Source organism: Betta splendens, chromosome 2 (genome assembly GCF_900634795.4).
Source record: "Betta splendens chromosome 2, fBetSpl5.4, whole genome shotgun sequence".
Classification (NCBI taxonomy): domain Eukaryota; kingdom Metazoa; phylum Chordata; class Actinopteri; order Anabantiformes; family Osphronemidae; genus Betta; species Betta splendens.
The window spans coordinates 27,199,620-27,226,256 of record NC_040882.2 but is presented as its reverse complement, the minus strand read 5'-3'; the positions used below and the strand labels follow the sequence as shown (position 1 = coordinate 27,226,256).

Here is a 26,637-nt window from a genome sequence, read left to right as displayed (position 1 = left end):
GTATGTTATAATATGACACTGCAGCTTCATGGAAGGAAACAATCTACTGTCCACCTCTCTCAGGTCATTCTTATCTTCTGTTGGACTGTTTATTGGTCACATGTCACTCTCACGTCTGTCAATATGTGATAACAGTCTTATTAGGATGGCATTTAATAACCAAACCCAAGGTTGTTTAATGTCTTACAGAGCCATTACCACAGACTACCTGCCAAAATAGTAACTATCAGTGGCTGCATTACTGTTTTTAATTAATTAAAAACTGTATTAAATTCTAGCAGCCTGTCTGGGTTTAGTTTCCACATAATGTACTGGTTTCCAGTAGCGTCACAAGGATCTGTTTCATATCATCTCTGTGGTTCCCTCTACTGTTCCATTGAGGTATAGACAGAACCTGCTTTAACCTATGAACTTTGTACTTTAGTCCTACATGCTGCTTTCTCATTAGACACATACAGGTAATGTTTTATTCTTTGGTGGATCCCCATCACAGTGAACTGTTAAACTCTTGTACCTTTTTCGCCCCTGTAACCGTACAAACATCATTCTGCCGTATTCTGTCTTACTATGACCGACTTTCATGCCTCTTCCTGGAACCTCTTTTTATCTTGGCTTGAGATCAGCACTGGCTTGAAACCCGTGGCTAGATTACACTGTCCCACTCTCCTATGTGTTAATCACCAGAGTACATGATAATAAAGAGCAGACTGAAGGTGGAGCCAGGATAGTTTAAGTAACTGAGGGGGAGCTGACTGAAGGAAAAAGGAAGCACAGTGACTCCCAGGATCATGAAGTGTTTTCATTTCTTCTGTTTAGGAGTTCAACACTGTGTGTCAACACACAGAGCAAATGATCAGCACATCATGAGAACACAGGTAGGTTGACTTTCTAAGCTTTCGATAAGTTGTACAACTCTGATTACTTACCACTTGTTTTGTCATAGTGAGTTAGGGTTAAGTTCAGCTTACTATAACTTAAACAAGATATTCAACCACTTAGACGTGTACTGCAAAACATTCTAACTGGTGACTGTAAAAAACAATCCAGTAAAACCAGGTATTTATCACCAGAAACTCATTGTCAGTGCACAAACTGACAAGAAAAGTAACCAAACTAAAACTAAAAGTCTAAAAGTCAAAATATTTTAGATTATAATTGAACACACCCTTCAAACAAACACACACATGGTGGAAACAGCAAGTGAAAGTATTCTTAAGCAACAGCCTCAAAGCAGCTGTTCATTCTGCTGTGATTTAGATCTGCTCAATGTTACTGATTAAGCTCAGCCACACTCTGAGGCTGTGTAGTGTCAGTGTCCCTAAAGTTAAAGGGGACCCATCATGCAAAATCCACTTTTTAGATGTTGTGGAGCGGACTTCAACAGCCTCCTCTTCAGCTTCAGGGTCAGATTCGGGATCGTAGACGTATGGTTCTACTACGCTACGAACCAGCTGGCTAATGTCGTGCAGTCTTGTAGTGGGTCTTCTTCTGTGGTGGATTGCGTTCTCAATGTCGCACTACTGCCACCTATTGTATCGTAACCGTGCGGTGGCTCGTATCCATGGAGCCAATAAAAGAAAAAACAAAAACAAAACAAAAAAAAAAAACACGTGAAACACACTGGAGCAGCTGATAGGTATTATAGTAAATTGAATTTAAAACTAGATGGAGAATTTCCAGAAAAAAACAACGCCCTGTGAATACTATATTGCTGTTTTTTTCTTAGAAAAAAGGGCATAAATGTTTAATGAAACTTTATGTACATCCACCAAAGAATGGCTTGAAGGCCACTGCAATGATTTTTATCTTTTTCAGTGAATGTCTTAATTTGCCTAAACTCTAACAACATTTTGACCTTTATCGCCTTATTTACAGAACTCCTGTCTGTTTCCTCTCAGGGTTTGGATTCTTTATCTTCTGCTTCACTGCTGCAGCGGTAACTCACATAAACACAGTTTATGAACTGTCACTTGATCATACGGTGATAAACCAAGACGGTTCAGCCTTTTAGTTGTTGTTTTTATGTAGAATCTCAGTCCAGTTGAGAAACAACAAGGTTGATGAAGTACAAAGAATTTAAAAAAGAAAGTGTTTCCTCACAGGTGACTCTGAGCTCATTGGTTCCTCTCAGCCAATAGTAGCTCGAGTTGGAGATGATGTCACGTTACCGTGTCACCTTGAACCTGCCCTGGATGTTGATACGATGGCGTTGGAGTGGACGAGGCCTGAACTGAACCAGTTTGTGTATGTGTGGCGATCTGGTCAGGAGTTGGTCAACGACATCCATCCATCGTACAGAGGCAGAACATCCATGTTCTCTGATCAGCTGAAGGAGGGAAACATGTCCCTGAAGCTCTCTGAGGTAGAACTGTCTGACAGAGGAACCTACAGGTGCTTCATTCCTAAACTCAGCAAACAGGCGCTGGTTACGCTCATTGTTGGTGAGTGGACAGTTTATAATAGGAGCTCTACAGTAGCAGCGTGGAGCTTCTCATGTCACTCACTCACTCACTTACTCACTCACTCACTCACTCACTCACTCACTCACTCACTCACTCACTCACTCACTCACTCACTCACTCACATCTTTGAGCTTTAGATTCAACAGCTGCAAACAGATGGAGACATTTTTTATACAAATATGTCACATTGATTAAACTTTTGTCTCAGCACCAGACGCTGTTTCCTCCCCCGTCATCAGTTTATCAGGACTCGACAGAGACAGAGGTGCAGTGGTGCTGGAGTGTAGGAGTGGAGGCTGGTTCCCAGAGCCTGAGCTGCTGTGGCTGGACGCTGAGGGAAAGCTCCTCTCTGCTGGACCTACAGAGACAGTCAGAGGTTCTGATGACCTCTATACTGTCAGCAGCAGAGTGACTGTGGACAAGAGACACAGCAGCAGATACACATGCAGAGTCCAGCAGACCTCCATCAACCACACCTCAGAGGCTCACATTGAAGTTACAGGTGCTGTAGAACCTCAATGATCTCATGTTACACATCTGTTTCCAGCTGTTTCCTACAAACTGTGTTTCTCTGTGTGACCCATTGTCAGGCAACATCTTCCCGGGTCAGACTGATTCTAGATCCAGTTCTGGTTCATCTGTTCTTGTCGTCGTTGGTTTGATTCTCTGTATCATGGTTCTTCTTGCTGCTGTTGCTGCTCTGGTTGTGTGGAAACGAAGGAAGAACCAACTTGGTGAGTCACAAAATTATTAACATCTTTAGTCTCATTTAATATCACAGCACTAGTTAAAGTTCTGGAGTCTGTGATCATTATGTGCTCACTAGTATAGTGTACAACACACACTTTGATCTGAGGATTTACTGTAAACGTCTGTGAATCCACAGCAAGTGAAGGGCGACAAAACCCTGTTAGTTCATCTGCATAAAATAACAGTAAAACCTCCATCACGTCTGAAGCTTCAGCTTCATCTGTGTCAAACACTGATGTCTGTTTCTGCTCACAGGAAAGAAGCAGCAGGATGAAGAGACACAGAACAAGTCTGGAGCTAATGAACTAGAGAAGGAACCTCTGATGGAACCAGAACCAGACGGAGAACGGGTAACACAGATGGTGGAAAACCAGAATGAGATGGAGAAAACACAGACAGTACATACACAGAACCTGCAAACAGAAGAGACGGAGGCTGAAGATGAAGAACCACATGATCAGGGTTTGACGGATGAAGGACAATATGAGGAGCTGATGGAGAGAGAAACATTAAGTGATGTTGACATGGAGACACTTAAGAACAAGGTCACGTTAATTGAGAACGAGTTCAAGTCAGTTGAGGGAGGTGAAAAAGGACATGATAAAAACCTTAAGAGAAAACTAGGACAGATAAAAGATAAAGAAAAGCAGATCAGCGACATTAAGAAGCATCTGAAGGAGCTGGAGACACAGAGAGAAGAGACTGAAAAGAAGATGATGGACCCTGATTCACAGAAAGAAGCTGCAGAGACACATCAGGAAGTGAGAGACGCAGAGAAGGTGGAACTTCAGAAACAGCTGAAAAAAACAGAGGAGACGATGAAGAGAATGATGAAGGAGACTGTTTATGCAGCAGAACAGAAACATAAAACCACAAGTGGAAGAGACAAAACTGTTAAAAAGACTGAGGAGCTGAAACAGAAGAATAAAAACCTAAAAACTACATCAGACAATCGATTATTAGAGCAGACGAATGGTCATAAAACAGACAAAACACAGGAAGCAGCTGAAAATAAAGAGGCAACGAAGCAGAAAGGAGAGAAACCGTCCTCCAGCAACACAGACTGATGGTTCTGATGGTTCTGATGGTTCTCTGTTCTCCTCAGTGGGAACAAGATAAAATGCAGTGAAGAAGAGAAAATATCAGCACTGACATGTTTAGAGGGAAGTTACGTCACCCCGCCACAATAAGACACATTTAAAAATGTAAATGTTTGCCAAGTCTCTACACTCTTGACTTCATGTACTTTAATAGATGAAAACACTAATACTTACTAATACTTTGTGATCACTACATGATCCAACTTTATATTTTCTGACCAAATGATGATTTTAACTACATGAGTCATTTTGTTATAATTTTATTTATTATAATGCCCATGTGCTGCACTGGTGCTGCCCACGGGCAAAATGCATTAGTTTTCTCAATATAGGATCAATTATTTTTATTATTAATTTATTATTATTATTATTACAACATCTGATGTGAGTTTGTGTCTATTGTTTTGGGTCCAGTCGGGTTCTGTTTTGATCATGAACAGAACTAAACTTGATGAATATGTTTCTGATCACGTAGAGACAAAGAAATATGCTGCTTGGTATTTTCCATGTTCCATGCTTTTGAACTTTGTACCCAACAATAAACTTTATCTAATCTGTCATAAATGAGACCAGTAAAACCGTTGACAGACGACCACACCCACTGAAGAGACAAAGGGTCCGATTTTTCTGATGTTCTAAATATATTGTATAATGTACGGAACGTCTCTCTGCACCAATAGAACTGTTTGTGCCACTTTATCTCGCCGTGAGTGAGAATGTTGCTCTGCTTTCAGTCTGGTCGGTTCCGTCACTTGTTATCGCCCGTCTCTAACACCAACAATAAAAACAGAATATTTGCATTCTCACGTCTGCATCATCATGTTTTGTTATCAAAAGGAAGGAACAACAAGCTTCAAAGACAAGATGCATTCGGTTTTAAACTTGATGTACGACAGCACAAGAGATTAGTTGTTTGTGTAAGAATGCTCAGTGTTGAACCTAACCAGCACATGACGACCGTGTTGGATAAGAAGAAGCACAAAAGCATAATTTTTCCATTACACCACATCATGATGCATCTGATTCCAGCCTACAGGCAGAAATTTAAACTCTGGTAGCTGATAGTTGTGTAAGAAGAGGCCCAGTGAAGCTGTGGAGGAACTGCAGGAGAAGACAAGCATGTTGATTGGAGTTCTTATGTGATTCAGAAGCTCATAGCCATCATGTCAGACATCCAGCCTATGTTTCACATCATCTTTCTTTGCTTCATCTGGTGGCCTCATGGTGACATCACATGATCTCCAGTAGGGCATCAAATGAGGGCGCATTTCTTTTCTTTTGGTAGATATATTGATTGAAATGTAAAAAAAAAAAAAAACATTTTTACACATGCAAATAATAAAAGGCATGTGACACAACCAACAACATGCACTAAAAAACTGAATCACTCACAATCCTGGTGAGTCTCAGTCACAGGCCTGATGACCTGTGGAACACAGCCTCTTTTCTAGATGTGGCCTCAGTATGTGGGGGAATGGGCCACACTTGACTCCTGACTTTATCTGTAAAATGATTGTAGGTTTTCTTGTAAAAAAACAGATAAAACAAAACGACCCTGCTCTATTATACTGATAAGCAGCACAGAATCTTGTGTGTTTGTGTGACGGAATGCATGGCGCTGCCGCTTGTACTAAATGCATGTATAATCCACCATCTGAGACCTGAGATGAGCTGTTGAACTGGCTCTGTGGCTGAGCACCTACATGTACATGTACATCCTGCGTTCAGGCTGAGCCAGGATTCCCCAGTGTCGTCTTAGAGCTTAATCCTGGGTTAATCTGGGTTTTAATAGTGTGAACCTCGGGCCGTAGCTGCTCGTAACCTTCCGCTCAGTGTGAGTCCTGTCCCACGCTCTATAGACAGCGTAAGTCCTGAGCTCAGGCAGCAGAGGTTCCCTGTTCAGTGTGAACGCCTGCTGTGTGCATGGTTTGACATTCCTCCACCTGGTTCTGTTTGCTCTGCTTTCAGTCCGGTCGGTTCCGTCACTTGTTATCGCCCGTCTCTAACACCAACAATACAAACAATCACAGTAAAAGTTAAACAGCTGCAACCACATAAAAATAGAAATCGTCTGAAATGAGACACAAAAAACAAACTTTTGTCAGCTGATAAAAACAGATCACAATAAATACAATAAATAAATAAATAAAGAATAACATCAGGGTGAAACTAATCTGTCTCACGGTCAACGGTCTAAAACCAGCTTCAGGTTGTGAATGATGTAGAAGCCAGGACCTGGTTATATGTATAGTTATGGTTATGAGGAAATGGACTCAAACAACATTTACAAAATCAGACTCTGGAGACAAGTGACAACAATAAAACAATGACGCATTACTTTCATGGACGGTTGAGGTGTTTAATGCAGACAGTTCAGCTTCTGAGGCTATAAATAATGAGTTTAGATGTGCTGGTTTTCTTCGTTACTGGTGCAGCTCTTGACATCAGCCTGAATTTGACCACAACAACTCAGCAGGGACTCAGATAAACTGGTTCACAGCATTAAAGATCTGGGTCAGTGTCAAACAGCAGAAACGATATCTGATGCTCTAATTCACGGGACAGGAAGAGGAGCCTCTGCAGGAGTTGCAGGTCTGTCCGACGTCCACACAGTCGACAGCGAAGCGTCATGGAGGCTGCAGCTCTTTACTTCAGTCTGTGTGAGTTCTGACAACTTCTTAACATCCTCTGTGCTTTACAGATGTTTCAAAGGGACCAGAATCTACATCACAGCAGCTCAGGATTTAATGCTTCAGAATTAATGATGTTGCCTGAAACGGAAAAATAACAGAGGACATATTCTCATGAGTGGGCGGCGGTGTGGTGCCTTCGTGCCTCACAGCACGAAGGTTCTGGGTTCGATTCCCGGAGCCTTTCTGTGTGGCGTTTGCTCATTCGTGGGTTGCGTGGGTTCTCTCCGGGTTCCCCGGCTTCCTCCCACAGTCCAAAGACGTGCATTAGGTTGATTGGCTTCTCTCCATTGCCCGTAGGTGTGAGTGTGTGAGTGAATGGTTCTCTGTCTATGTGTTGCCCTGCGATGGACTGGCGACCCGTCCAGGGTGTACCCTGCCTCTCGCCCGTAGCCAGCTGGGATAGGCTCCAGCACCCCCGTGACCCCGCACTAGGGAGTAAGCGGTTAAGAAAATGGATGGATATTCTATTATATTCTATTCTAGCTATGAAAGTGATTTAGTTTGTGTTAAATGCATTGTATGTATATTAAAAAGCTTGATTCAGACACATCCCAGCTAAAGTACCATAGTCAGCCGTCTCCTGTCTCCTCAGTGTCTGGTCTACTGACGGCATCAGCTGCTTCAGCTCACATCAAGCAGCCTCCTGGTGAGAACGTGCTGTTTCTGCTGTTCGTCCTGACTCATATCCGTCCACTGTGGTGTCATGTGTTACTGTGTGTCCGTCTCAGGCTCAGCTCTCCCTCACGTTGATCCAAACCGCCAGCAGTTCTTTCAGAACGAGTCTCTCTCTGTAAAGTGTGGGGAGGTTGGAGGCTCCTCCAATGGGAGGCTGATGAGGAAGCTGAAGGAGCCCAGCTCTGCTCATGCCTCTGTGTGGGAGACCACGGGTTCTCGCACCATCAGAGCTGCTCATCTGACGGACAGCGGCCGGTACTGGTGTGAAGACGGAGGCGGGAGGAGGAGCAGGGCTCTGAACATCACTGTGACCGGTGAGTCGCTGTTTGCTGCTGATGGGAGCTCAAAGCTACACGTCACCCTGGTCCCGTCTCTGCAGCTGCTGCTGTGGTCCTGGACGTTCCTGCTGCTCCGGTTCCTCAGGGAGCGGACGCGACCCTGCGCTGTTTAAAGGCCACAAGCTCAGAACTCAGCGCTCACTTCTACAAGGACGGGTTCTGCATCGGTACCGGCTACGGTGGAGAGCTGAGCCTCTGCAGGGTCTCCAGGTCCGATGAAGGCTCGTACAGATGCGGCGTCTCTGGAGACGGAGACGAGGACTCAGAGGAGAGCTGGCTGAGCGTCGGTGAGTGGAGTCGACTGAGAACCACGACTCAGCGATAGTTGTTAAAAAAGCAGGAAGAAGCAGGGAGACCACGTTCACTGATGTAAAACAGCAGGAAACAGCTGATAAAGCATGAGCAGAACCCAGTCCACCACACGTGACAGTGGAGCAGAACCCTCCCTCTTTGTGTTCCAGCTGATGAAGAGCAGATCCCAGGTCTGCTGAGGCTGCTCAGTGTCGCCTGTGTGGCTCCACTGCTGCTGCTGCGACTGCTTCACTGTGGAAAACACACAGGTTAGAAAACACGTTCAAACACCCGCGGGAAGAAACAGACACTCAGTGACCATTAAAAACACGCTGCGCTGCTGAAAACAAAACCACAGGCTTCATTTCATACTCGTTTAAGGCGACATTATGTCTGTAAGTGTGAATGTACTGAGACACTTATGAGAGAGTGAGTGTTTGCATGTGAACACGTTTCTGATGTTTCAGTGTTTTCATGTGATAAACCATATATTTGTAAAAGTGTTTTTCTCACAGAACCAGAGGGAATGAAGCCTCTTCCACCAGTCGAGCGCCTGCTCTGTTCCACCGTCGTCTACAGGTGAACGGACTGTGACCAGTTCTGCAGAGATGACATGAAACCCACATTAACATGAACACAACCGGTAACAAGCAGCTCCATTAACGTGACGCCATGTTTGGTTACAGGTCAGTTAAAGCAGAGACGCCTCAGTGAAACTGAAAGCAGGAGGTGGAGACGTTTACGACTGTTCAACTGAACCAAGTGTTTGATCTCAGAGAAGAATAAACATTAAATCTATTGTAGAGCTAAAGCTAAATTAAAAGTATGAACCTGATGAACTGAGCTGTTGGTGCATTTACACTGAAAACCTAAATTAAAGGTCTGCTCACGTTTTTGTCTTGACTTCATCGTTAGAATTTGAGCCACTTAAAAACTGACATCAGTGATCGACTGATCGGCTCAGATTCAACAGTTTGATGTTTTTAAGTCCAGGATCATCTGGTGAAAACATTTCTGCATCATTCACATCAGTGAAGCTTCTGTCCTGTGTGACTATTAGTTATGATGCATAATTACAATGAAGTTTCTCCACAGTTGGACACAGTTTCTAGTGTTAAACAGCTGATGATGTGCTGCTGGGTTGAACATTGAAGGTCTCTGTCTAGTGTGAATATACTGATGCTAAAACCTAGAGAAATGCTTTCACAGTTGGAGGATGAAGAGTAATGTTCACCTGTTTTGTATTTGTTACAGCAGCTTGAACACGTTGCTCCAGTGAAGTTTCTCTAGTGTGAATTTCTGGGTGCCATTTTCATTTGCAGGATGGGATAAAAGCGTTTCCACAGGTTTCATGTGAATAATGTTCCTCTTCACGTGAATCAGCTGGTTAATCTTAAGTTGAAGCGTTTATGATTCGTCTGGAGGATAAAGCACAGCCTTTACCACAGGTTTCACATGAATAAGGTTTCTCTCTGGTGTGAATACGCTGGTGCCGTTTTCAGTTTGCAGCTTTAGAGGTTCCTCCACACTGGTCGCATGAATAAACCTTATGTCCTGTGTCTTTTCAAGGCTCTAACCTGCTGAAAGCAGCTCCAGAGTCTCTGCTGATGGACCGTTTCGCTCCTGTATGGATTCGATGATGGGTCTTCAGGCTGAAAGCTCTGCCACATGTGACCTCTCTACAGAATGAACCCTGTGATGGTTGATGACGGCCTGGTCCCAATGCTGACGTGAACCTTTTCTTTGTGTTCAACTCAACAAGAATAAATAAATATACAGTAAACTGAGGCAGAAAGTGAAGCAGATGAATATTTAAAGACTGACTTTATATTTATATATACGTCACAGCTGGAGCGCCTCTAGCATCGTTTAAAGGGCTCGTTATCGTTACTCTGTGATCAACAGGAAATCCTGTGAACAGACAGACTGCAGTCATCGGGTTAAAGTAGGAGCAGCACAGCGTGAGACACACCTCAAGAATGTTGCTTTCCACACGCGTGTCTCGCATCCTCTCGATTTCATGCCTCGAGCTTTGGAATCTGTTTGTTTTCGGGCAACGTTGAACTTGGCCTCGTTTTACTGCCTCAGAACAGAAGCTGTTGAATAAAGTCTGACACGTGATGAACAGAGAATCAGGACCAAACCATTACATTAAATGTCCCTGCTCTGTTAGATGACGTCACCGCAGCCGTTCCCTGCTCTGCTGCTTTATGTTTCTATCACTAGCTTGTTTGCAGCTTAAATGGGAGACTTGCACTGAACACTGTTATAATGAAGCTCTATAAAATCCTTTACACAGGTTTGTGCTCTACACTGGCATCTACACAGAGCAAACAGAGTTCCCAGCCCTCACAGCATGTGCATGTGTAGTTTGAGGTGTGGCAGGACATTTGTCAACCTACATATAAGCGTCTCCACAGACGTTGGGATGATTTTACCACATGATTTGATCATGTAGAGGTGATAAGACATTGATAATGCAGTCAACATGCTTTCTTACTGTGTTAAGATGTTTATTACACTGATGATCTTCTGTAGATTGTTTTCTAATACCATTTCCACAGTAACTGACAAAGCCCTGAATTAGCTTTCTCGCTAGTTATTTACAGGTCAAACATGTGCATTTTATAAGTATAGTATCATAGTAGTACTGTAGTTAAAGTCCACTTAACGTGTGTCTATTGTTCGAGTTGTGCAAGAATATTGCTCAGCTAAAATCATTTTGTGTAATTTTCTCATGTTACATGCAGTTAAAAAAAACACTTCCGCTTTCAGTGCAAATAGAAAACACAAGTATATAATGTCAATATAGCATTAGGTACTTCATTAATGTCCTCATTGTCAAGCCTGGAGCGGTAAAAGCGTTACTTAGAGTCGGATGTTGCTGAAACTGTGTTGCATGTTTCTGGCTCAGACCAACACACAACAGCTCTTGCAGATATAAAAAAGACAACACAAGATGAGATAAGACAGAGAAATGATCTACATGTAGAACTAGAAAAAACCAACACTGTTCATGGAGCAGTGCTACAACACTCTGTCCATCAGATAAAAGCTTTCATTTCATTTACTGCCTGTTCGTAAAGGCGTCATGGTGGAATGTCTCCTGTTTGTGTTGACAGCACGACTGAGTGACAGAGTAATGAGAGTTATGTGTCACGTCAACCTTTAAAGCAAACTGGTTTGATTGGTCTTCATTGTGTTTCTGAATTATAGGCACATACTCTGGTTACAAGCTTCATCTCCTGCAAAAGCAAAGCAACGAGCATGAACGATTTCCTGTGGGAAGCGGTTTATAAACAGCTGGGCGTCTATGCCACCATCATTGTGATTTTTACCTACAACGTTCTGCTGGACAGAGACGTGGCATGCACTTGTCTAGAACAACAGCGGGACTGCACCTTCTACATGGCCGTGCCATTTTTGGCCATATTTCTTCTGATTCTCTGGATGGACACCAAGTTTTGGAACTTCTTGAGGTTTGGATGGCGTTTACTAAAGTCTTCATGTTCGTCACAGACAAACCATACACACATTAATTCCCCCAATCAACAGAAAAGGATCGCGCCTCGTTTCATCATGTATCTCATTGCGTGGCACACTTTAAAGGCAGTGTTTGTGGGTCTGCTGTGGGTCGCGTCTGTGATGATTCATGGAGACTGGTACATCTGCTGTAGGAATTCACAGCTAGTCTGCAATGGAACAAAGAACATCTCCCCTAAAGCGCAGGTAAAAGCTGAACAGAGGAATTTGTCAAAGGTGAGTGTTCTTGTTTCTGATAAGATAAGATAAGATAAGATAAGATAAGATAAGATAAGATAAGATAAGATAAGATAAGATAAGATAAGATAAGATAAGATAAGATAAGAAACCCTTTAATAGTCCCGCAGTGGGGAAATTACTTCTCACAACAGCAGTACAGATTTAGAGAATACAGGTACAGAACAGTTCATGTTGGCACAGTACAAAGCAGTACAGTACAGTTGGAGTGAGTACGAGGTCATTGAAGGGTTATTGCACAGTAATCAATATAAGTCTTGTACCATTTGCACAAATGTTGCACAGAAAATGTGTTATTTGTTGCACATTGTGTAAATACAGAGTAGATAAATGATAATTCACAGAGTTTGCACAAATATTGTGCAGAGCAGGTTACTATTATAAACCACTGATGCAGTGGGTTTAACTCTATATTGTATATTACTGTATATAAATATGTGAATTTTACACTCATTCTCTCATTTTTTTCAGATCATTGGCTTCTCTCTGCTCTTCAGTATCATTGGTGTGACGTTTGTCATTGCATGCGTGCACTGCTTAAGCTGCCGTGATAAATATTACTACAGAGCGATATTGGAAGAGGAGACACATCTGGTCCAAGAGGCTCTGATAGAAGCAGCAAAGAAAAACCTGCGCGAAAAGCTTAACAAAATATAGACAGCAAAAAGTGGGAAGAGTGTTTCAATGTGGCTGAAGAAGTGCTTGAAAGTTCAAGCGAGCAAAGCTCCTCTGAGGATGAGGCACAAGGTAAAAACACAAAACACAATGGAGTAAGACAAACTGATATTTAAACTAAACTGTTTGTCTATTAATAATTTCACCAAGAAGAGCCAGTGGAGGAGGCACCTGTTTCAGACGCCTTCTGGGGAGGTGTTTTGAGCCTGTTCCACCAGTAGGAGACCCCGAGGAGACCCAGGACACGCTGGAGAGACCATGTCCCGCGTGTGGCCTGGGAACGCCTGGGGTCCCAACGGAGCAGCTGGAGGAGGAGGCCGGGGGGAGGGAGGTCTGGAGCCTAAATGTAGGTCTTTAGGCAGCATGATGCCATGGTAACAGATGGACTGCATGTGGACAGATGGTGGACTGACCAACACATCCAAGTATCCCAATCACTATCACAGACAGACCAAGGTACAGAGTTGGGCCAGACATTTGTAAGCAGCAAGTGAGCACAGAAACAAAGTCATTTAATAGAATAAATAAGAAGAAATGTGATCACAGAAATTACACAAATATACAAATTCATTATTATTATATTAACTCGCCTCCATTGGCTTTTACCTTAAAATCACCTGACTTTACCACTGCTAAGAAGTCAATTTTACACAATGAAGGCCCTTTACAACAATTATTACACAGATAGAAGTCAGAGAAAGGAATGTGTGCAGCACAGAGCAGATGAAGCTCTGCCTCAGGACTGACTGATCATAAGTGATATTCAGTGGAAGTTAAACTATGCTTCGCACTGGGTGAAACGAGTGTCACAGGAGCCGCTGACTTTGGAAAGACGGACAAATCTGATGTGTGTAGTTAATAATGCAAATGATCACTTAATCTGCTTTAAATAAATTCAGTTACATATTGTGAGGGATTAATTTTAAATGTTTAGCTTTTATTCAAGTTATTGTGTAAACATATAAACAACATAAATGTAGATATGCAATTGGTTGTTGCTTTTGAATGAAACAGCAACCAAACCAGAACTTGTTTGTGTCAGAAGATTATTTTAAATTTGAAACCTTCTTGTTTGGGCGCCAAAATGCGTCAGTGAACAGTTTTTTTTCTTTTTTATGATTATGAAACATACTGTACTGGTTTGTACATCAGTAGTGTCTTATGATACTTGCACATATTCTTCCCGGCATCAAACATGAAGGTTTGGTGTAACAGTATGTACAATGTATTATTTTACTAATATGTCACAAACATAATCTGTAATCATTGACAGACAAATGCATCACATATTAGTGCATTGTTTGGTGTTCATCTATGATCAACCTTTGTATCTGGTTATCTCTATTTTATTCTAAAAACTGTTCATCATGTTGAACGTTCATGACATTGTTTTCTCCCCTGTGATTAAGTTTTTATTTATCATGACATACTGTATTTTGTGTATTACATTTTTTCATGAAAATTGAACTCACATGCAAGAAGTCAGCTGATAGATCAGGACTCCCCTCTGAAGTCTGATGTGCAGATCTGAACATCTGTCCTGCTGTTTAATGCCTCATCGTCACACTGACACATCGCTGAAGTCTCATAAGTCTTAACCTATTTTTAATACAGAGCAATCTATCCGCAGGCGCCATAAGCCTGGATTAGGACGGTTGCATCACAAAGGGCAGATCATCAATGTGAATTCCATATGACAACAGCGCGGTTTAACAGCCACCGACGACTCAGAGGAGTTTCACACTGAGCAGCTTCAGAGGAATGTTACCATTAGCTTCAGCTGATTCACAAACACAAAGTTCCACTGTAATTATACCACAGATATATTGTAAAACTATCAGTATTATAAAACTGCTCTATAATACTGATAGAGCAGTTTTCCATCCTGGTGGACATGGATGAACTCTGGATCCATAGCAGGTCTGTCGACTGCACTCCTGGCGTTAGCTTTGACAGGAAGTTCAACGCGACACGATAGAACAACATCACTAAGTAAACACTAAAACATACACAAATAATAACTGCAGGCAGCATCAAACTTCCATCCATCCATCTTCCACACCGCTTAATCCCAAGCATCAAACTTTAAATGGCTTGATCTAAATAGTACTAACTAAACTATTGTAACATTAACATAAAATGCAACACAATAACGAGGTTACATAATTTAGCTGGTGGACATTGCCTAAACGTATGGTGCACAGATTAACAAAAGAAGGTGAGTATCTTTATTTCAGTTTTATACATTCTCACAAAGGAAAGCACGGTGAGAAGTTAAAGTCCCTTTGTTGTTCTTAAGGAATTTCCTGGCAAATCTGTAGATCAGGCATTAAACATCACATAGCAACCAACCTAATATCAAAAGATAATATTTTGTCCACAGAATACAATGGCATCAGTTTCATGGCCCTTGAAGGTTCTGCTACACCTGAACCAGAACTTGTGTCTAAATGAAGAGTTTTCCTTTTATTACTTCACATTCCTGGTTTAGGATCCAGATCTCCAGGGCGAGTGGGAGAGTCCATGAAGAAAAGAGAAATTATGAGACAAGTCTTGGTCTGGTTAGTGGTAAGACAGAGCGGGACCCTGGTGAGATTTAGGTGGTGCAGGGATTTCCATTACAGCAGATACTCGGTTCGGTCAGGGAGTTATTGGGAACTTGTCATGTTTTTGAAGAAAACACAATCTACAGTAGAAATGTTCTTACAAAAACTGGAAATCAAGTATAACCCTAAAGAAATATGATGTAAAAAAATAAACTGTGTTATCTCCTTGTGAACTCAGTTTAAATCTTTAAAAGTTCAAAATAAAAGCATGGATTTTTAAAACAGCTAAAGAGAATTTTAACAAAAATGATTATTTAGTAATTTAAAATAAAATTAAAATACAGTTTCCCCTACATGAAAATAGAGCTTTTCAAAATAAAAGGCTAATTGTGCAGTATTAAAAATATTAGCTTTTAGGTTTGACCACAAATTCAATGAATTCCAACTGCTAATTCGATGGACGGACACTTCATTCATCCCATTGGGAAATTCACAATTGGAGCAAATCTTCCACATCAGTTCACCATGTTAGCAGATATTGTTTCTTTATCAGCATCTTTGGGGTTTTTCTCTTGCGTGAATACGCTGATGAATTTTCAGGTGGGCTGAATAAGTGAACATTTTTCCACACTGATCACACCAGTAAGGTGTCTCTCCTGTGTGAACACGCTGATGGCGTCTTCGACTGTTGGGATCGGAGAACGTTTTCCCGCACTCATCACAGCAGTACGGTTTCTGTCCAGTGTGAATGAGCTGATGCTGTTTCAGAGTGGAGGATGCAGAGAAACGTTTTCCACACTCATCACAGCAGTACGGTTTCTCCCCTGTGTGAATATGTTGGTGCTGCTTCAGACTGGAGGCTGTGGAGCAGGTTTGTCCACAGGTTTCACATCTGTGAAGTTTTTCTCCCGTGTGAATGCGTTGATGCCGCTTTAATGCATAAGATGTGGAGAAACAGTTACCACATGTTTCACAGGAATGCGGTTTTTCTCCCGTGTGAATGCGCTGATGCCGTTTCAGGCTGCAAGGCAGAGAGAACGTTTGTCCACACTGATCACACCAGAACGGTTTCCCTCCCGTGTGAACCTTCTGATGACTCTTTAGTCTCGATGGTTTAGTGAAGGCTTGGTCACAATGTTGACAGAGATACCGACTGGAACCACTTCTTGCTCTTAGTTTCTAGAAGCAAAAGAGACAAAAGAAGACATAAGTAAATGGCATGTTGACACAAAATATATCTTTACATTACAGACCGCACGGTCTACTTGCATCTACTCCCACCAGCTTAACCGGCCTGTCCCGCTCACCACCGGCGCTGCCTCAGGACGAGGATCAGCTGATCACGACGCGATCACCGCCACGCACACCTGGAATGGACCGCAACAGTACAGACACGCACACGCACACAGACGTGAGGCCGGACTGAGCAGTAAAACTCACATCCAGGACTGAGCAGCAATTCTCTGAATCTGAGTAGAACTCTTAGGGGATCAGTCATCACTTTATTGTGGTGCTGTGCTGTTGCTCTGTGTCTGCTGTGACCTCACCAAACGCATGATTGAATCGCTTTGCGCTCCCGTGATCATGTGACTATATTGCTGATCATATCCCCGTGTATCTAACCGTGTATCTGTACTGTTACTACAGGCCTTAGTTTTGCTAGCTCCACTTCACGCTCCTTTACACCTTCTTTTCCTGTGAGCACCAGACACGCGCGCTCCATTCAAAGAGCTCACCGGCGCCACCTCACCACGCCCCTAAAGGGGGCGCTCTCTCTCTTCCTTCCTCTTTCCACACACACCCTCTCATCTCAGGTAACATGAATTCACACCTTCACATACACACATACCTTCAGACGAACACAACAATGTTAAGTTATAATTTTCTGATTTATTCATGGTATCGTTGATACTGGAGTTAATATTAGTTGTTTATTAATTTAATTAATTTAATTGGTCGTTGTCTGTGATTATTGTATGTGGTTTTACAGCACTGGTGAATTGAGTCTTCTATGATACGAAGTTCATCCTTTAACTAACTTAAATACAATTGAGACTGTATTGGCTGTTCCAAATTGGTTATTGGTCCCTGGAAACAGGGTGGTGCCTCGTAAATTAATTAATTATTAACTCGATTATTATTTACTAATCAATTATCATAATCAATCAATCAAGAGTTTCACTTACCTAACTATAGACCTTTGTCATATATAGTTACAGATATTTAGCATAATAACCAAAATTTGTGAATCTAAATTATAAACATAATTGGTATCTCCACTCAGTCCCAATTGTTATAATTTGTGCTCCTCGCATAACTCTGGTATATAAATTATTAAGATGCCGCTCCTGTTGTGTAGGTCTTCAGTGTTCAGTGATGAGGTTTCACAGAGTTTTGATTGTCTCTGGTGGAAGAGAAACACAGAGCACCTGGTATGTAACAGATAAAGTCATTTATCTGACTCAGACTTTAACATTCATGTAGATGTTGACAGCAACTGTCTCAGCACTGCTTTTAACTCCTTAATAGACACTATTGGTTTTACACAGCAGGTAAATGAACCCACTCATCGTTTTAACCACACCCTCGATCTTGTCCTGACATATGGGGTTGAAATTGATAATTTAATAGTTCTTCCCCCAAACCCTCTGTTATCTGACCATTTCCTATAAACTTTTGAATTTAGCACAATTGACCTTACAATAGCTGGAAAGAAATGTTACTATAGCAGATGTTTATCTGACAACGCTGTTGCCAGATTCAAGCAGATGATTCCATCATCTTTTGCCTCAATGTCTTGCAGATACACAGAGAACAGTCACCTTAATCCTTATGAACAGGTTGACTGTCTTGTAGATGATGCTGCAGCTTCTCTACGTACAATGTTAGACACAGTGGCTCCTCTGAAGAAGAAGACAGTGAATCAGAGGAGGTTAGCTCCGTGGTATAACTCTGACATCTGCAGCCTAAAGCAAAGGACTAGACAACTAGAAAGACAGTGGTGTTCCAACAAAATAAATGTAAACTGCGTTGCATGGAAGGACGGTCTAAAAAAATATGAAAAGCTTGTTTTTCTTCCCTTTCCCAGCTGCATCAAACTCACCATGTTCCTGCAACGTTGGACGTCTGTTCTAACATGAACGTCATCAGTTAAAGCTCATGAAGACACACTTGGTTTGGAGCTTAATAATAATAATAATAATAATAATAATAATAATAATAATAATAATAATAATACACCATAGTGCTTCCGGTGTCACATCAACCGCTTTGTTCAGGTGATAGACGGAGCCCGGGCGCGTGTTCAGACCTTTAGTGTGGTCGTGAGCCGCTTTCAGCACCGACCTGTTGATCTGTGGGAACAGCGTGGTCGCGGTTCTGCTGCTGCTCGGATCCGCTAATGGACCGGTCCTGCTCGGTTAAACCCGGGTTCTTCGGGTCCGTGCCGTTCTTCTTCTGGTCTTGGTACTCGTCCACCTCTATCGTTTCGACCTTGTACTGGTCCATTTTCGTGCAGGTCTCTCCGCTCTGACTGTGTCTCTGGCGCCTCCTGATCGTCGAACCGGATCGAACCGGATCTTCTTCCTCCTGATCATCGAACCGGATCTTCTTCCTCCTGATCGTCGAACCGGATCTTCTTTTTGTTTCCAATGATCCAGAGAAAAGGTGCATCAGCGCCATCTCGTGGCCCGGAGTGCGAACCAGCATCGCTCAATCAGACCCTCCCCAGTTTAAATAAAAATTAAACTTTAAATTTGATTTAATTGAGGTTTTGCTTCTGTCCTACTGATACTGACATCCATAGACCTTTGCTGTTTGCTGCTCCTTTGACAGTGAATCTGACACCACGTTCCCTTTGTGCTGGTTTCCACATGGATGTAACTGCTGTCTTTAACGTCGACCGGTGCATTTCCCTCATCTATCACACTCCATCCCCTCATGTCCTATTGGCCCAGTCATCTGTAAACAACCCCACAGTATATTCCTGTCTTAAAAATGACACAGAGTCACAGAAATCAGAGTCCTCTTATACTGCAAAATCCAACTTAGAATCACATTAAAGCTCCTCAGTAAAAAGCTTCAACCATTGTATATGTTTCCAAAAAGAGCGATACGAACTGTGCATAAGATTGGATATAGAGATCACACCAATGCAGTTCTCATAAGAATCAGAATAAGAAAACCTTTAACGTGTGTTTCCTTGTTACAGTGGGAAAACTGCATCACACAACAGTACGATACAAAGAAGAAAAAAATGTATGGTAGAAGAGGAAGTAACACATTACAACAATATACAGGTGGGTAGAGTGAGTATGGAGTGACAGGAAGGGTTATTGCATATAAGTACATAGATATTGCACAAAGTTTGCACAAATATTGCACATAGGAAAAATTCTACCTCTGTAAAATCTGTAATAGAATCGATGTATTTAAATATAAATATAAAGGCATGTGTCGATCAAGATAAAGGCAAAAACAAGCTATGAATAATTAGATAGAACATCGTGGGAGTGGTGTATGAATATTAACATTCTGTAATAATTCTTTACTATATTACTTTGTGATGTGTGCAAATACTCATACTAATATGTCCAAATGGCCTTGGTTCAGTGAGAGAGACTTCTTTTTGCTGTGATTTATTGGACAAAAGAGGGAGAGAGACTGAAATGTGTTCTATTTGGTTAATGCACACAAAGGTTGCAGATCTGAGTGCAGTCCACACCGTGAGTGGGAGACAAAGAAAACAGCACGGCCCCTGAAACACAGGGCGCGTTCGCAGAGTGAAGTTCTACAAGATACGAGGGACCGGGTCTTAGAGGCACGACCTTGAAAAAATACTTCAGGGTAAAATGTTCGGCCGGAAGAGGAAGAACTCTGACAGACGGGTTCGGGGCAAAGCCTTCACCACCGGACACCATACATCACTAAATGAATGAGGCGTCAATGTTGTAACGAGTGCGTTTCATGTCTTCATGAGTGGGTAAAACATTATGGGTTTCCAGAAGGTGGATCACTGTCACGATCTGTGCTAGTTCCTGTTTTACTCTGAAAAGGACTTCCTGTTCATACCTCATCTCAGCTGTTTCTCTGTCATTACTGGTTCCCATTATCCACACCTGTCTGTAATCAGTAATCCACCCCAGTACATAGCCTCCACCTCTTACACACTCTAGTTGCCAGATTGTCGAGTCTTAGTACCACACTCCAGCGTTCCTACTTCAGTTATCTCGTTGCATGATCCCGTTTGTCTTTTGACCATCGATTCCTGCCTGTCCCTCAACTGTACCTTGGCCTGGATCTAGTGGTAATGTTTCTGACTGTCTGATCATTGAGATTTGCCTAGCCCTCGTCTGTACCTCTGCCGAGCTCACCTGTGTACCGAACTCCTGCATGTTTTCTGGACCTGATCCTGCCTGCCACTTGTGCCTTTAAACTGAGCCTTCACGTGTATGACCTGGTTGCCTGACTACGTTAACCACACGCCTCGCACTGTGCATGTGGGTCCGACATCTGCTGAAGCCTGACACACTCAGTGTGAAAGAAATACATGCTTTAAAACTGTAAAAGAAAAAAAAGAGGGACAGAAACATCTTCTATTTGGTTGAAGCATTGAATCTGAATTATACACATTAAACATTTTCATTAAACATTAAGAGAATTAAGAATTAAGAATGCCTTTCTTAGTCCCACAGCGGGGAAATTCCCATCAGCAGCCAGGTTACCCGGCGCTAGTCCGACAGTGGAAGCAAATTGCAGTACAAACAGTAAAAATCAAACGCACACACATACATTGGCACACAGTACAAGTGGAAACCTTGCTGGAATTTTTTCTTGGATTCATCAGGACAGATAGATAAGGTCGGAGAGCAGACAGTGAGACTGTAAGGAGGGGGGGGTGTATCTGAATCAGTGTAGTGAAGTGTTGTTTATAGAAGTATGACCGAGGCCGACCAAGATGTTTACAGGTCAGTCCAACAGTTGTCCTTGAAGGGAGTCACAATAAGGGGAAGAGGACAGATAGAGGCACAGCTGGTGAGCTAGATTGGACCCGGGAAGGGAGGGGTGAGGGAGAAGGGACAGAGTAGTACACAGCCAATTCTAATACATTTTAACAATCCATGACTGATTTGTCTAGATCAATACTCCAATGGGTCAGAACTCAGGGCTTCATCGCCTCTTGTGGAACCATGGGTCACTCGTGACATCTCCTCAAGCCTGTCAGACAAGGCTGTCACCATATTCACCAAGTGTTCAGTCTGTCTGCAGATGTTATCCCTCTGTCTCTTGTCTTCCTCCGTACGGGCTGAGATCTTGTTAGTCAGTCTTGTGATCCGGGCATCCGAACGGGCTGAGATGTTACAGATCAGTCCTTCAATCCGGGCAATCCTCTGGTGTAATTCCGTCAGCCGAGTAACCATGGCCCCCGTCGGCGTTTGCAGCTCCACAGCCGGTGGACACGCCAATGAGCCGGCCACAGATTTTCCAATCTTTCCAATCTTCCGATAAAGCAGGGCACCACCAAAGCCAATCATGAGTAGCCCAGTTATCAAAGTCCAAAATATGAATAGATCCTCTGCATCCTCGATGGACAGAGGCTCCAGACACAGGGGGCACCAGGAATCCCACGCGTCCCGCACGTATCCAGGGGCAAAAGTCCCCAAGGGGCAGAGCGGTTCTCCCGGAGATTCTTTCCTTTGTGAAAACAGTTGATTAGCTCCATAATGTTATTCCAGAATAGCAGATCAGGGTGCTCAGAAAAAAAAGACAAGACAAGGACACTGCAAGCAAAAGCAGAGTGGGAGCAGAGAGAAAACATGTCTGCACTCCTCGAGAGGCGGAAGTAGCACTAAACATTGAATTGGCATGAGTGGTTAAAAAATGATGGGTTTAAACATTCATTAAAAGGTGAGCTCATGTAGAACTAGATAAGTCTAACTTCTTCCTACTCCATTCAAGCGTGTACTAGGTCAATTGAAAACTGAAATGCATTTTTTGTATGTATTGTGTTGGTATATCAAGTGCTTTGACATGTTTGAAAGAATAAATAAATAATAAAATGTTAACAGCTCTGCCTCTCAGCAAACACCATGAAGCTCATTTACACTTGTGTTAAAAATTTCCCATAAAGAGGCAGATGAGAGAGTTGTCTTTTGTGTGATTTATTATTATTTCAGGAACGAACTTAAGCGCCTGCTGCTCTACAGCGCCTGCGCAGCTCCCTGTCACGTGACAAAAGAACGAATCCGTGAGGAACGACGCTCAGTTGAGTGAGTCCTGAACAAATCACTTCTGTTTCCACATCATCCACCAATCACTACGTGGCAGCAGTCGGCGCGTGCGTCGAGCTCATAGCGACAGTGTCGTGTTCCCGTTGGAAAGTCACGTGACCGTTCCTGTATCAGTCACTGTCAAAACTGTGCGCCAAACTGTGTTTATAAGGAAGCGCATGTGTTGGGCTGCATCTGCCGAAAGGAATCCATTAACTGGTGATGGTAGATGAGGCGTCATGAAGCGTTTCAACACTTGACTGTATTGATACTGTGTCGATACTGTGTCACTGAATACGGACACCTGCTGGACCTTAAAAATCCCTACAGGCAACTTAGTTGACTCATCCGACACAGATTTGATGACTTATTATATACAATAATATAATTTAAGTCATTGTATTTTATATATTATTATTTCATATCTTCATTTAAATTTAAAATTAATATTTTTAGATACAGTTGATAAAGTGAACATGTTGTGAATAAGGATGCTTTATTTTTTTTACACAAATTTTTATTAAAAAAAAAATTTCCAACGTTTAAAAATTGAGTCTTTGAAGCTTTTTTGATCCAACTTCTCCAGCTGTAAAAAGCCTTGTTCACATGACACAGATGAGGCTGGAGTGACCCAGCATCTCATTAGATCCTGGCGATATCACCCTCTGCCAGGTTTCTCCGCGCCTCCTGGATGGACTCAGCGGTGGTACTTATAGTCTGCCTGCCCACTTCAATGATGAGATCTGGCCAATGATCATCAAAAAACCACCGTCTATTAACAGCCTTACACTTATATTTACATAATTGTAAAAAAATAAAAAATAAAAAGATTTGGCATTTGTAATGGAATTTAGGTACTTAGATAGTTTTTTAAAAAATCCCAAAAAGAAATGTGTCAAATACAAATCACAAAGTCTGTCTAACTAATCATCCTGCTGACTCTTTAGATTAAAATCAATATAAAATAAATCAAAGAGAATTTTAACTATTAGTTCAATGTTATGTGAACAGAGACTATTTAATATTGTAACACTTTTGTTTTAGTTCAAGATTCTTAACATATTTCTGTCTGGATATTTATAATCACTGAGTAAGACTGATCTGTGACCATCCTCCACTTCTTCCACAAAGTCCTTCTGACATAAAAGCATGAAATTGCCATCGTCAAACAGGTACAGTGCATATTGTGTCTGTTACATCAGGATTGGTTACCACATTTAAACAGGAGCAGTATTAACCCTCACGCAGCTCTCATTTTTAGACCCCACGAGGGCAACGGAGGAGGGTTTTACATCTGACCCCACAAGTGGGTGAGGATGTGCAGTGAGGGGTGGTGGTCGGGGTCACGCCGGACCCCACGAGGACACCGAAAGTGCAGGTTGGGAGGAGGGAGGAGGGGGTCACGTCGGACCCCACGAGGACACAGAAAGTGCAGGTTAGGAGGAGGTAGCTGGGGGTCACGCCGGACCCCAGGAGGAAAGCGAACGTGCAGGTTAGGAGGAGGGAGGTGGGGGTCACGCCGGACCCCAGGAGGAAAGCGAACGTGCAGGTTGGGAGGAGGGAGGTGGGGGTCACGCCGGACCCCACGAGGACACAGAACGTGCAGGTTAGGAGGAGAGAGGTGGGGGTCACGCCGGACCCCACGAGGACACAGAACGTGCAGGTTAGGAGGAGGGAGGTGGGGGTCACGCCGGACCCCAGGAGGAAAGCGAACGTGCAGGTTAGGAGGAGGGAGGAGGGGGTCACGCCGGACCCCAGGAGGAAAGCGAACGTGCAGGTTGGGAGGAGGGAGGTGGGGGTCACGCCGGACCCCACGAGGACACAGAACGTGCAGGTTAGGAGGAGAGAGGTGGGGGTCACGCCGGACCCCAGGAGGAAAGCGAACGTGCAGGTTGGGAGGAGGGAGGTGGGGGTCACGCCAGACCCCACGAGGACACAGAACGTGCAGGTTAGGAGGAGAGAGGAGGGGGTCACGCCAGACCCCAGGAGGAAAGCGAACGTGCAGGTTAGGAGGAGGGAGGAGGGGGTCACGCCAGACCCCACGAGGACACAGAACGTGCAGGTTAGGAGGAGGGAGGTGGGGGTCACGCCGGACCCCAGGAGGAAAGCGAACGTGCAGGTTAGGAGGAGGGAGGAGGGGGTCACGCCAGACCCCACGAGGACACAGAACGTGCAGGTTAGAAGGAGAGAGGTGGGGGTCACGCCGGACCCCACGAGGACACAGAACGTGCAGGTTAGGAGGAGAGAGGTGGGGGTCACGCCGGACCCCAGGAGGAAAGCGAACGTGCAGGTTGGGAGGAGGGAGGAGGGGGTCACGCCAGACCCCAGGAGGAAAGCGAACGTGCAGGTTAGGAGGAGGGAGGAGGGGGTCACGCCGGACCCCACGAGGACACAGAAAGTGCAGGTTAGGAGGAGAGAGGTGGGGGTCACGCCGGACCCCACGAGTGCACAGAAAGTGCAGGTTAGGAGGAGGTAGCTGGGGGTCACGCCGGACCCCACGAGGACACAGAAAGTGCAGGTTAGGAGGAGAGAGGGGGGGGTCACGCTCGACCCCACGAGGACACAGAAAGTGCAGGTTAGGAGGAGAGAGGTGGGGGTCACGCCAGACCCCAGGAGGAAAGCGAACGTGCAGATTAGGAGGAGGGAGGTGGGGGTCACGCCGGACCCCAGGAGGAAAGCGAACGTGCAGGTTAGGAGGATCCACAGGTTGGAGGATGGAGAATCTCTGTCTGGAGAATTTGTGTGTGTGTGTGTGTGTGTGTGTGTGTGTGTGTGTGTGTGTGTGTGTGTGTGTGTGTGTGTGTGTGTGTGTGTGTGTGTGTGTGTGTGTGTGGGAATACAAGGAGGGCCGTGACGTTGTGTGTTTCCAAGTTGGAAACTTCCCAGGTTGGAGAAAAAAAAAACAAAATACCCTAATTCAAATGCTTTTGCTTTATTTTATTAATTATTTTTCTTTTACATGTTACACTTTGTTTGTAAATAGTGTTACTACACTGACAACAACAAAAACATCAACAATAGTATAAAACACACGGAATATTATTAGTATTATGATTATTATTATTATTATTATTATTTCATTTGCTAATGAACAAACAAATTATCTTCAGGAGCGAGGGGCGCAGTCTGAACAGCAGAAGAGCAAATGTCTGTGGCAGATGTATCTCTCGCACCGATGGCAAACGTTGTTTGTTTTGCGGTCCCTCGCGCGCGGACAAATTTGACACCTTTTCCTCTTGCCCTTTTGCGCCCGGTCGCTAGCGGCGGAACCGAGGCCGTCGTGTTCTCCTCCGTCACCCTCATCGTCCCCGTCTTCACCCCAGACGAGGTCTGCGGTGAGGGCCTGCTGCTGCTGCTGCTGCTGCTGCTGCTGCTGCTGCTGCTGCTGCTGCTGCTGCTGCTGCTGCTGCTCCTGCTGCTCCTGCTGCTCCTGCTGCTGCCCCGAGTCCGGAAGAGCAGGACAGGGAGCGGGAGGAGGACCCGCACGGGTGTCCCGAACCCCCTTCTGAAGCGTCCGCACGAGCGAGGCGGACGCTTCGCCGCGAGGCGGATGGCGCCTTCTGCGGATGAGAGGAGTCACGAGCGCCTTGCCCAGCTGCTCTAGAAACACCCTCCTCTTGCTGCGGTTGCCGGGCATCCAGTCCGGGTGGGCCTCCCGCCACACGACGAAAGCGTTGTAGCAAGACACGTCTAGGACGTTGTGAAACACCGCCACGGGCCAGCGCGCCGTCTTTCTCCTGCAGCTGTAGGTTCCTATCACCTTGTCCAGGTTGTCTACGCCTCCCTTGGTGGCGTTGTAGTCTAGGACGGCAAAGGGCTTTTTGTCCCGCCGTCCTGCGTCGACGAGGAGGACGTCGTCGGCGGCCGTGGCGGCCGAGTGTAGCGTGCTCATCAGGATCACGTTTTTGTTTTTCTTGGGCACGTAGGACACCAGGACGGTGCTGGGAGTGAAGGCAAACGCGGAGGAGAAGGCGCTCCTGCCCTTGACCGAGAGGAGCGCCGGCGGCAATTCCGGCTTGTTCTTGCGAACCGTACCGAGCATGGTGAGCTCCCTGCGCA

At 44.1% G+C, this 26,637-nt stretch overlaps 3 protein-coding genes across 3 annotated transcripts in view; 1 reads left to right on the top strand and 2 right to left on the bottom strand.

Annotated features, from left to right (window-relative positions):
• The first annotated feature begins 31 nt into the window (after positions 1 to 31).
• Positions 32 to 12,741, top strand: LOC114843689 (uncharacterized). The gene is made up of 14 exons (XM_055503010.1): positions 32 to 875; positions 1,876 to 1,936; positions 2,103 to 2,441; positions 2,671 to 2,964; positions 3,053 to 3,196; positions 3,468 to 4,273; positions 7,561 to 7,651; positions 7,734 to 7,994; positions 8,060 to 8,305; positions 8,480 to 8,578; positions 8,825 to 8,888; positions 8,996 to 10,010; positions 11,526 to 12,068; positions 12,561 to 12,741. The coding sequence occupies exons 1-12, from the start codon at positions 789 to 791 to the stop codon at positions 9,021 to 9,023; spliced, it is 2,520 nt and encodes an 839-aa protein (XP_055358985.1). The 5' UTR covers positions 32 to 788; the 3' UTR covers positions 9,024 to 10,010; positions 11,526 to 12,068; positions 12,561 to 12,741.
• Positions 12,742 to 14,969: 2,228 nt separating this feature from the next.
• On the bottom strand, positions 14,970 to 19,018 carry LOC114843683 (zinc finger protein 239-like). The gene is made up of 2 exons (XM_029130489.1): positions 18,656 to 19,018; positions 14,970 to 16,489 (listed from the first exon to the last, which is right to left on the bottom strand). Exons 1-2 carry the CDS (start codon positions 19,016 to 19,018, stop codon positions 15,860 to 15,862), a joined length of 993 nt encoding a protein of 330 aa, XP_028986322.1. The 3' UTR covers positions 14,970 to 15,859.
• A 6,337-nt stretch (positions 19,019 to 25,355) lies between these two features.
• The window catches only part of LOC129604939 (piggyBac transposable element-derived protein 4-like), a 3,936-nt gene continuing 2,654 nt past the window's right edge, over positions 25,356 to 26,637 (bottom strand). Inside the window, exon 2 of the mRNA XM_055513454.1 lies at positions 25,356 to 26,637. This exon is cut by the window's right edge and continues 288 nt beyond it. Coding sequence (XP_055369429.1) covers positions 25,685 to 26,637 — 953 coding nt within the window. The 3' untranslated portion in view covers positions 25,356 to 25,684.

What these genes read in the sequence shown, in the direction of transcription:
- LOC114843689 (XM_055503010.1), top strand. Translation starts at nt 789, where the DNA reads ATGAAGTGTTTTCATTTCTTCTGTTTAGGAGTTCAACACTGTGTGTCA. An exon ending in GGCTCACATTGAAGTTACAG is followed by an intron (nt 2,965 to 3,052) that starts GTGCTGTAGAAC and finishes ACCCATTGTCAG; the next exon opens with GCAACATCTTCCCGGGTCAG. An exon ending in AACCGTCCTCCAGCAACACA is followed by an intron (nt 4,274 to 7,560) that starts GACTGATGGTTC and finishes GACACATCCCAG; the next exon opens with CTAAAGTACCATAGTCAGCC.
- LOC114843683 (XM_029130489.1), bottom strand. Translation starts at nt 19,018, where the DNA reads ATGCTGGTTCGCACTCCGGGCCACGAGATGGCGCTGATGCACCTTTTC. An exon ending in CTGTTCCCACAGATCAACAG is followed by an intron (nt 16,490 to 18,655) that starts GTCGGTGCTGAA and finishes TTTTGCTTCTAG; the next exon opens with AAACTAAGAGCAAGAAGTGG.